At 40.2% G+C, this 11,960-nt stretch overlaps 1 protein-coding gene across 1 annotated transcript; it reads right to left on the bottom strand.

The window, feature by feature from the left end:
• Positions 1-9,787: 9,787 nt before the first annotated feature.
• LOC6631816 (kelch-like protein 17) lies at positions 9,788-10,936 on the bottom strand. Its single transcript, XM_002055152.1, has one exon. It carries the CDS (start codon positions 10,934-10,936, stop codon positions 9,788-9,790), a length of 1,149 nt encoding a protein of 382 aa, XP_002055188.1.
• Positions 10,937-11,960: the final 1,024 nt, after the last annotated feature.

The raw sequence follows: 11,960 nt of genomic DNA on the forward strand, positions 1-11,960 counted from the left end.
GTTTTAAGCTTCGCACTTCGCCTAAGCCAAGTTCAATTCTTAAACAACCTCAAGATAAAGACGAATAACTAGCCCTGCTTATATTTTAGTTAAACCTTTTGTACTAGTTATTTGTTATTTTATCCCAAAAGATAAACAGTTCATTTGAGTTGCTTGTTGTTTGTTCATTGTCATTAGACGCAACAGCTACATTTTAACCTTCAATTTGACCAGAGTCATTTGCATTAGGTTTCTGTACTTTGATGTTTGAATGTGTCTTCAAATTGAGCCCGAGATTTGCTTTGATATCAGACGAACCAAATGCAAATGCAGGCAATGTGACTTAAATAAATAATTAATTGCAAGCTAATATGATGGACAGCACTAATTTGAGAGTAAGGTCCATGGAAACAATGGGTTTGAACAAATGGGCAACAAATTGCTGCTGTTGTTGTTGCTGTTGTTGTTGCTGTTTTTGTTGCTGTTGCATTTACAAATGTCGCATAAATCGCCTGTCAATTATGTGGCTTTATCGTGTGTTTCAAATATTTGCTGCATATGGAATGAATATATTATTTTCCAGCACAATCACATATTCTGCATATATACATATCATTTATATGTATATATGTTTATCTATATATATATATATATATATATTTATATACATAATTTTAGATATATAGCTTTGACCAAGCTTAAATTGGTTTGGTGGTGTTTCGCCGAACTCTGCCTAATTTTAGTTAAACAATTTTGCTTGTCGCATTTGCGCATTTAATAATTACAATGTTTCAAACATAATTTAACCACAAATCGCTGCAGCAAACACACACACATACGCAGACTGGCACACACACACACACAAGCTAGGCTCGCAAATGCACAAACATATTGCATACTTTTTGGGGCAATTTAAGCTGCTTACACTACGTTGATTAGCAACTATGACAAAACAGTCACCAGTCCACCGCAACGCTTGCCACTCCCCGTTGGCCACAGTGGGACCACCCACATCTAATTGTTTTTGGCATTGGCTGCAGTTTGATAGCACATAATAGACATGTTATTTATTTATTTATTTTTTGTAACTAGTATTGTAGCATTGTTTGCATTTAAACCGTTATCTTCTAATTATTTACAACTGGCAACATTTACGTCATGCCCCCCAGGATCCAATAAAATTGTCGTAAGTGTGCGTGTGTATCTGTATCTGAGTGTACAAATATTTGGAGTTCTGCATTTAAAATTGCAACTGCCAAATGAAAGGCAAACGGAGGGAGTACAAATATTTATATTTTCTTTGAGTCAATAAAATTTACCTGAGAACATAACCTAATTTCCAGCAAAATATTTTGACAAAATGTCAGAGGAGAGGCAAAAATCAACATTAATTTAATTTTTAAATAAATTAATTAAATTAATAACAAAATCCATTAATCCATATTTAATGCATCACGATAATCAATGATGATGTGTATTTTTATTATATTCATTGTGTAAAACTATTTTTTTTTATAACTTTTTATCTTCTATTTTAATATTATACCTATTAATAAGTAAGAGGCTTAGAGTACCAAAAACAAAATCAGGCTATGTACTTAAGAAGACGTACTCTAGGGTATATCTGAGTTGAGCAGAGCGTGTTGTTTTGTTTACACTCGCATTTACCCAATAAAATAGATATCACCCGTGCGATTATGAACATTTCAGCGGGCAACTCATGTGTAAGGTCGATAATATTGTATTTATTTAATTGTGTGAGTCGCTTTGCAAAGCCAGATTGCGCCCGTAATTGCAGCTTACCGAAGTGCAATCAGAAAATATTAGTAACATAAAACGAGTGTGCAACGGCAATAGTATTAATTTAATAACAAAGTACTTATAGAGCAAGTATAAATTAAGTTGGATTAACAAGTCAGTGCATACAATGGGAAATTAATACGAAAATTAAAAGACAAAAAAAAAAACGCAACCCACAGGGCAAAATATTTGCAGCAGGTAATTTTGCAACATTTCGAATTGTGGTTGTGAAAGTTTATAAATATTAAATGCGGCTTTAATCTCAAAAATAATCCCACAATCTGGATGAAAATCGGGTTTGTTGTCGAAAATCCAGGCACAGCATTTATTAAATCTGTTTGAGAGCCCGGCATAATACGGCTTTTGATACATATGTAACTTTACGACTTTCAAGTAAAGGAAGCACATTAAAATTTTGTCAAAATTGTCAATTTATTGGCACATTATTCTAATCGAAAGTCTGGCAAGAGACAACAACTGTTTTTGCTCATTTTTTAAATAAATAAGTATTGTTAACAGATATATTGTAAATAAAATGTGTTTAAAAAGAAAGCTTACATGTTGGAATTCATAAAAACAAAAACTACGTGCTGACACTAAAATGAACAAAAATAGTTAAACGTTATTAATTCTAAAAATATTTAAAGCTGAAATACCCACAGTAGAAATTTAAGAGCTGTACAGCAAAAGTGGGCTGAAGTGGCTGTTGGATTCCAGACAAAAGGACAAGAAGGCTGAAGAAGGACGTGGAGGAACTGATAAACGCATTTGATATGCTATATGTCGTATGTCCGTGTCCTTTTTTGTGTACAACTCTCAATGTGGTGTGAATATATGTGTGTGTGCGTGTGTGTGTAAGACTGTGTGTGTGTGTGTGCGTGTGTGGTTCTGTCCCTTTGCTTATTGTGCAAATTAAAAACTATGTTTCGCATACTTTTTTGGTTTGTCAGGTTGCTAGCCAGGGCTCGGGTTTGTGTTTTGTTTTATGATATTATACCTAGCCACACAAAAGAGCTCATTAATTTGAGCACAACACACACGCACATACTACATCATGTAGTTAAATAGTTTTACGAACAAGAGGACCGAGCGAACCCAGAGGTTTTTTATCTTTTGGCAAAGGTTGCATGAGATGCATTTCATGCTGGGCATTTCATAAGCCTGAAAGGCTTTAGAGGCTTGTTTCAAATAATCATTTTGATGATGATAGATTGACAGGCACTAAGCCTCATGCAAGAAGAAGATCTGTCGCTGTTGAGCTGGCATGAGACCTAAACAGTTTTCACCGATCTCCTGGATCCACTGTGCACAGTGGTTAAGTGATTTACGAAGTTAACCCAAGGACAGAGAGAAGTTTGCGTCGTGCCAAGATTTTTTATCAAGCACACATACACATGCTTCTCTGATTGCCTACGAAATGGGTTCTTGTTGCCCATCCCAGTCCCTTTGGCAAAAGGGAAGCATCCATAAATAATTAAACAGTTTTGTGCTGTTTAAGCATATCATAATGCGAGGCGCCTCAAAGAGCATCCTTATCCATAAAGCAGATGCCTGGTCTCTTTGGTAAAGCAGCCGCAGCGTGTCCTGCCTGTATCCTGTTTACCCCTACGCACACACACGCACAAACACACGCACACACATGTATGTGTTGCCATTTTCAACAACAAAAGCCCGTAAAGCTTGTTCTATGCCCCTCCAGCAGCTCTGTCATTCTGGTCCTTTTTGGGGCTCGCCCGCCACCCGCCGCCCACCGACCGTCGCGCGTCTTTTATTTATTATTATGCATGCCAGCCTCAGCATCAGGCTCAGGCTCAGGCTCAACTACAGATTGTTGTTGTAGTTATTGTGCCTGGCGCAGAGCCACAGAAATGATGCCACAAAATAATTTAAAAGTAATCAGGCAACAAATGTTTGCCCTGTTTTAGGCGCAACACATGAGTTGGGCTTTCTGCATATATCTCAGGCATTGTAAACTTTTGGGTCTCTGTCCTCACACACACACACACACACACACACACACGCACAAGCACATGGCACAACATACTAATTGCTATACACAATAAATTTATTAAAGACATTGAGCCGGCAACATTTGCTGCATGCCCCAAAGCGCTTTATTCGCAAAGGAATTCTCATAATTAATTATTCGGCTAATTTGTTGGCCTGAGCTATGCCAGCCAGCAGATAGGCTATATGCCCGGCCAGGTCGTCTGGAAAATCATTTGATTTAAGTAGTTAACACTTGCGGTGAACTTTCTCCAAGCCAATTTCAGTGTGTTCAGTGAGCTGTCAGCTGCCAGCTGCCAGTTGCAAGCTGCCAGCTGCCTGTTGCAAGTTGCAGGTGCAACAAGTGTCAATTTGCAGCGGCGTGTACTCGAAAATGCACTTATTAGATACCCATTACCTTGTGAGCATAACAGCCAATGGGCCATGGCAACTGCCAACTATCGGGCCAGCAACTATTAACTGGATCAGCCGCAAATTAGACTAAGTGCTTCTGGCTGATATGGCAGTACCTGTGGAGCTAACTGTAGCTGGTTGCATGCCGCGTTGCAAAGTTAAAGTTAAGCTGCAGTAAAAATTTGATTTCAGAATAAAATGCGTAAATTCGTGTACTTCCGATTAAGTGTGTTAGGGGAGGGGCGCACAGTAGACAGGGCGTGGTATAACAAATCTACAACAATAAAGAGTGAGCAGGGCCGGGGTGCATATACGTTTGTGTGCGTGTACGTGTGTGTGTGTGTGCCTAATGGCATTGAAACTTTCTAAGGCAGCCTCTGACTTTTGGGGTCATTGGGGTTAAAATGATTGCATGTCATGACCAAGCACGTACAGCGATCTTTGTATGTATCGGTATGGGTATGTATCTGTGTGTGTGTGTGTGTGTGTGTGTGTGTGTATGTGTGTGTGCATGTGCGTGCTATTCATTATCCAATGCATTAATGTGCGTCCGGAGACGCATTAATATGCAGACGGATTCGTCGCAAATGGACAGACGAAAAAAGAAAATGAAAAAGAATGAAATGTGGTGCTGAGCGGATGCAGACGTTGGTTGAGGCATTTAAGTATCTATTTATTTGCGGCCTGACAAATTGAATTAAAACAAGAGCAAACATCAACTTTTTAACCACAACAACAAGTTCCAGTTGTGGCACTTAACGTTTGCAAGATTTAAACAAGCGCACAGCAATTGGAAATTGCTCTGGCAAATTGAGCAACAACAAGAACAACAAAGCAGAGCATATGAATGGGCTACTCGAGACAATGGCAGAGGCTGCTTCTTTGTGAGGGGGACATGCCTGTAAGGGTTAAAGGGGCAGCGGACAGAGCAGACTAGCAAAAGCAATTAATTTTACTTTGGAAGCACTCAAATGATTTAAATTTAATTGGGGTCAAGACTATAAACAAACACAAACACACACATGCATGTGTGTGTGTGTGTGTGTGTGTGTGTGTGTTGGTGTGTGTGTGTTGCATTGGGCACAGAGAAGCCTGCAGCCAGAGCACAGACAGACCAGTGCCAGCTCAGGAAATGACGCGCTGCGTGCTGCTGACATTATCTAATTAGGCGAGCGATGCAGCTTCGCATCGGCTGCATTCGCATGATTTATTCCTGCTGGGCAGACGACTAAAATGGGTGCGGTGGGTTGGCTTTGGGGCACGCCCATTGCCCCCAGCTGATGACAAGGAATGCCAATGTCACGCTTGCTGGGAATGCAGCTGGGACATGCCACGCAAATTGGACAGCTGAGGCGATGTTGTTACTGTTGCACGTTGCCGTTGCCGTTGCCGTTGCCGATGCTGTTCCTGTTGCACGTTGCACGCTGCACGCTGGACACCGCTTGTTGTTGCCAGCATGTCACGCAGATATTCCGTACTTTTTGTTGCATAGCATGCACTGTGCAAGGCCCTGCAGCCCATCTGCTAATGCTGGCTTACAGCCACCGAACACTGGAAATGTAAACTGCAATTGATGTTTAAGCGGATTTTGGTGCCTCATGACGTTGTCAAGGTAATTGAGCGCTTCTGATTAGTTATTAGAGGCAGCACCCCTCTCTGACTTACACTTCTGAAATTCAGTTGCAGCTCGCGAGTGAGATTCCAATCAAACCATAGGGCGATTGCAAATTGAATAAGGTCAATGGCAGGGCATCAACTGAGATCCGAGCAATCATCAGGTGAGATTAAGTAGGGCATTTGTCGAGCACAACCCAAGTGCAAAGTGCGTATAATTAAAATCACTTTGAGCTCTTTATCGAATAGGCATGGTACGAACAGATTTATGCAGCTAAATAGATATTCTTTTGACTGGCCTCTTAAGCCAAAAAGACAACTACATAAACCATATTGTTTTGTGATCAGTTAAAACCAAACAATGCAAGGGCTCAGGCCTGAGGACCCAAACAGGCTTGGCGAAGTATCAAAATTTATGCTCTTTTGATTCACTACAATAAACATATATAAAAAAAATAATCCAAGAGCTACAATATCTCTATAATATAAAAAGTCGTATACCAATGGGCGGCAAGGTTGATCGGACCCTTGGGTTGTATCAGGATGTAACGCACGGTTTCAAGGACTGCGGGCAAGTGCTGTTTGAGCCCATCATAGTCGGAGAATAACCAAAACAAGGCCGCGAATAGCACCTACACAGCTTACATACGCAACTTAAGTCCATCGGTGCAAACCAGCAACAGAAAGTATATGCGGACACAGGTCAGCATCAGCTTGGCGATGCCCCACTTGTTTTTGCTCCTTGCCTCAAAGAAATATTGCGTTGCGTGAAAGGTCCACTATCGAATGATGTTTTTCTTATTAATAAAACTGTCTTTTAGATCACATGCAGCTAGCTTAGATCACATAAAACATACGTTTCAACACGTTCGATTCTCAAACAACTAACAATTATGAAATATTTAACAAAATACAAATCTTAAAAAGAATCAATTATCGGTTATTACAAAATGTATCTAAATGTAAGGCTGCAACCGGGCTTGAACCAAAACGTTTCAAGCTCATAAATCAAATTTATTATTTACTCATAAATGAACTTTAAATCAGAGCATGCCAATTTGTGGTAGAGTTCTTAGCTAGCCCGAAGCATTCATATGAAAATATCTACTGCTTGCAATAATTGAGTCAAGCGGGCGAGTAAGTATTAATATCTAACATATATGACAAAGCCAGGTTTGAGCCAACACAAGGTTTCAAAGATGTATAAAAGCGAGTTGGTTCAAACCATAAACTGAATCAACAACATTTTTTTAAGCTTGATTTTAGAAAATGATAGCATTTAAAAGCTGTCCAAATGTCCTTTAAATTTTCTAAAGATCAGACGATAAAAGCACAAATTATTCGAAAAATAAATTTTTTCTTGAAATGCATTCAATTTCTTGAAGCTTGTGAGGAATCTTGCAACAATCGATCGAAAGCGAATTGCAGCGAAACGAAAAATCCTTTAAAATGCCATTAAATTTGTTAATTGGGCAATTTAGGCATCAAGAGGTGCAGCAAATGTACCACTTGGGCGACTTTTGATAGCTTTAAATATTAAGTGAGCTGCCAGAGAAAGCATAACGAGCACATTCATAAAGTACACCCACTCACACACCCACAGACACACACAGACGCACACATATACACAAATGTGGTAAGCAAATGAAAATGGAGGTAACCGCAACATTTTAGTTGCATTTGCAACGTTCGCCACAAGAGGCAGCACCACAAGGACCAAGGACATTTACCTAAATTAAAGCTAATGAATTGCCTCTTCGCGTTGGCAAGGACTTGCTACCGTACCTCAACCACGCCATAGAGCACCCAATCCTCTACCGAACAGCCTCTTCTGCATTTCGCATTGTTTCCATCTAACTTTCGCCAGAGCATCAGTCGGCGTTGCCCACATTTGCCCGCTGCCAGCCTTTCGTTCTCCCATGCCCCGCCCAGAACGTGCCACTTGTCCTGCACAACGGTTCAGGAGCAGCCACTTTGCTGTCTGCTTTAATTTGCATTGCACTTGTGTATGTTTACATTTTTTATTTCATTCATTTTCACTCTTATTTCGCCATGGTCCCCACCTTCATTTACCTAGTCCTCCACCTTCGCTCTGCATATCCTGCGCCTATTTTGCTTTTTGTATTTTAATGAATAAGCGCACTAAATGGCAACGGACTCTGCAAATGACTGAAAGAAAGCTGAGCCTTAGACGAAAACTGCACTCCCGCACACACACACACACACACACACACACACACACACACACACACACACACACACTCGCGAGCGCGAGTTTAAATTAATATGAGTAAATATGCTGGAATGCGAATGGTAAGTGACGAGTGGGTAGGGTAGTAAAAAGTGCAGATACGCCCGCCGAATGCTTATTAGTCCTTGCCAAGCCAAGCAAGCGACTGCCCTTCAAGATAGTAGAGGCGTGAGAGGTATAGAGATACAGAAAGAAAAAGAAAGAACGAGAAAGAGAACGACAGAGAGAACGCAAGAGGGAAGCAGAGCAACAGCAACTTTTGTTTAATGCATTAACGATTTCAGTTGTTAAATCAAAATTAAATCAACATTTTGATTTCAGCTATTTATCCACTCAGATATGCAAACTTCATTGCAAAAACAAGTAAAAATGCCAAAGTCGTGTGTAGAGTGTGCTCGACTACAAAATTCCCTGTACCCCTGTCAATATTATATTTTTTTAAATCATAAAATGTTGCCCAATATGAATGTCAAAAGCCCAAGAATGCCCAAGTTCTAACATGCTGCTTCTTCCGACTGCCCTACAAAATTGACGATTTAATGTTGAATTATTTTTATGTTTGCTGTCCGATCTTACTGCAATTATAGGTTAATAGATATGAAATTCAACAATCAACAAAATCTAGCTTTAAGTAGTTTTCCATTTGGATTTTAGAGTGGAATGGGTTGAGGTAAACAAAAAGTACACCAAGTGAGGAAGTCAATATCCAATTTTCTGTACCTACTTTATATCGTTTTTAAGCTATGCCAAAAAATACCAAGTCTCTAGCAAGATATCGAATAAAAACGATAAACTCCTTTTGTGTATGGTATGGAGGAACACATATACTTCCTATTTCTCTAGATTTTGTAGTTTCCGAGATTGACGCGTTCGTGAACAAGGACAAGCAGATAGGCGGGTGGACTGACGGACGGGCGGTTGGACATGGCCAAATCGACTCAGATCATTGTAGAGGTCAAGTATTTGCACAAAACGAATATACCCTTTTTTACCTATTTTCAAAGGCTACAGGGTATAACATAATAGATCGAATATTAACACAGTAATCGAGTGAGACACAGAAGTCTCTAGGGATTTTGAAACCTGTTGGCTAGCGAAACTCTCAACGAGTTCCTTCAAAGTTCTGTTTTCGGCACAACAAATGAGTCAGTCAGCTGTTTGTTAACTAAGCAGACACAATGCTTAATGGGTGTTTACATTGAAATACATATTTATGAGACGCTCAGTTGAGAATTAAAGCATGTGTAGGTAATTAAGCTAAACTGTACTTTAACAAGTCATTTATCAATTCTATATCATGAACTAAACCAAATGAAAAGGTTAGAGTATGCAGAAAGCCCATAGAATTCCTCTGCTTCTCAATTCAAATCCAAATATCCTACAATAGAAACTAACCAAAACCTATTTCCTGTAGCAGAAAGAGTAGCAATTGAATTTGAATGGAATTTGATCGAAAGATATTTCTGTCACATTCGATCATGAAATGTGAGAAATAATAATCTGAGTACAGAGTATCTGCTTGTCTAAAGCAATATTTCTATCTGTTGGTCGTCTTTTACACTTTTATCGCGCTTCGCCAGATTTTATCAAAACCGACAAAATAAAAATATTAAACAACTGGTAAATTATAAATAAAGGCAGACAAGAATTAAATTTGTCGATATTATATATATCCAATTCATTCAATAATCCAACAATTGCAGCATCTAGGAAAATATATATATCATTTGTATATTTTTATTTTCAATCGAACTTTTCATCTCTCTGTTGACGCACTTTCACCTGAATGCGACCCAAAAAGCTTGTGGCGCTGTCAAGTTTATCTAGATATGTTATAAAGTCGATGGGACTAAATATTTCCTCTTTTCGAAGCTGACCATCAAAGTTTTGGTAATGGCATCCCGGATCGATAATCCAGAAGCGATCACGCGTCCTAATCTCGTTTTCAGAGAGGGTTCCCATGTACATCTCCTGCTGCAACAGCATGGCCATATGCAACCTAGGCAACAACTCATCTGCCACCCTCGGCACCATCTCGTGCAGATGGGCGGCAAGGTTGATCAGAGACTTGGGTGGTATCAGGATGTAACGCACGGTTTCAAGGACTGCGGGCAAGTGCTGTTTGCGCCCATCATAGTCGGAGAATATCCAATACAAGGCCGCGAATAACACCTCCACCTCCGACTGAACGGCGAGACTGTCGGAAGACAGCAGTTTACATACGCAACTTATGTCCATATCACGATACTCATCGGTGCAAACCAGCAACAGAAAGTATTTGCGGACACAGGTCAGCATCAGCTTGGCGATGCCCCACTTGTTCTTGCTCTTTGCTTCAAAGTAGGTCGCAATCGCATCCGGCTCACCGAAGCAATCCTTATCGCACAGGCACCTGAACAAGTTCTTTACAAGCCCCGGCATGTAAAAATAATGCGCTGCCTGAAGCAACTCGAGCAGCTTGCCGCGGGGGCACTGCAGCTCCGTCTGCAACATCCACTCGTAGGCCAAGACAAAGGCCAGGCTAGTTATCTTGTCAGTCGGTAGACCTATTATCATGCCCGTGGGCAGGCAGTAGCCATACACCTCGGAGTAGTAGCGCAGCACTACTCCATGGCAGCCATAGGCCTTATCACCAAGTACGAAGAGAATGTCGGGATTAAGCTTATGCATAATCTGCTTGAGCACCTTATCGGCCATTGGCTTCTTTTTCGGCAGCCTAAACTTCATTGGCTTGTCTTCATCTATGAACCTGCTGAGGCAATAGCTGTGCTCCACAACCTTTTTTGGCCTCGTGTTGATCACCGTCGTATCGTCCTTCTTGGCGTGTTCTTTTATGGTGTTGCCTTTCTTGGCGTGTTCTTTCTTGGCGTTGTCCTTCTTGGGGTTGTTCATCGTCGTGGTTAAGATGAATTAAATGATGATGAAGATGTCGACTTTCAAACACAATCAGCTACGCCTCCTCGCGGGACATGGAACTTCTTTCCGCTTATGAAGAAAATAAGTAATTGGCTTACCAAGATATAAAAATGTTCTCCAGAAACTATATTTTTTTCCAAAATGTATATATCTATATTTTCATACAAATGAACTGGATTGTACAGGCTTACTTCGAGCCCCAGAACACCGAATGTTCTTTGCGTGTTCATAAAAACAAACTTGAAATAACAGCAGCCGACTTGTATTATATTCAACTTTAATTTCAAGACCGAATGCTTATCCCTATTTTAACTGAAATATTTCAACAAATTTGACTTCTATCGAGAATAAGTATATCTATAAATGCATACTAGCTCAGATTTTTTTTTTTGGCACATGCAATTCAATTTTGATAGTTAAAGAAACAATTGCCCCACTATTCAGTTTCGCATATAAAAACATATAGATATCACGCCTATATTCTCCCTCCTCTTTTGTGTGCGCTCCACTGAGCGGCGGGTGGCACAAATAATTGCCTTAAATTAGTCCAGCACTTGGGCATGGCACACGGCAGAGAAGTGACCCCTGGCTTAAACGGCAAATGGTGGAGGGAAGCGGGCCAGCCTACTGCCAGTTGCCAGCTGGCAGCATCAGCAGCTGCAGCTGTAGCTGCCGCAGCATCAGAAACAGGGGCAGGGGCTGGGGTTGGGAGAATGCCTCGTTACGAGTACCTTATGCAGTAATTGCACTACTTGTGTCTCGAAATCTCCTGCTGCTGCTGCAGTCGAGTGTAATTTTTACTTTTACTTTAAATATATATGTAATTATAGATATTTTGTTGGCTGATGAAAAGAGGAGGTCGCACAAATACGAAATAAATTTAATAATTAAAGCAGAGATACTTTAAGAAGAGTGTTTGCTTAAGTTTCGATCGGGCGCGAAGCTGCTTCCAAAACTCTTCTTGCCACTTCACTTTTATTTTATTCACATTTATTTTTAA

The sequence above is a fragment of the Drosophila virilis genome, chromosome X, assembly GCF_030788295.1.
Source record: "Drosophila virilis strain 15010-1051.87 chromosome X, Dvir_AGI_RSII-ME, whole genome shotgun sequence".
In the NCBI taxonomy this organism is placed as follows: Eukaryota; Metazoa; Arthropoda; class Insecta; order Diptera; family Drosophilidae; genus Drosophila; species Drosophila virilis.

Bases quoted from the DNA above. Each gene is read 5' to 3' on its own strand.
- LOC6631816 (XM_002055152.1), bottom strand. From the start codon at position 10,936: ATGAACAACCCCAAGAAGGACAACGCCAAGAAAGAACACGCCAAGAAA.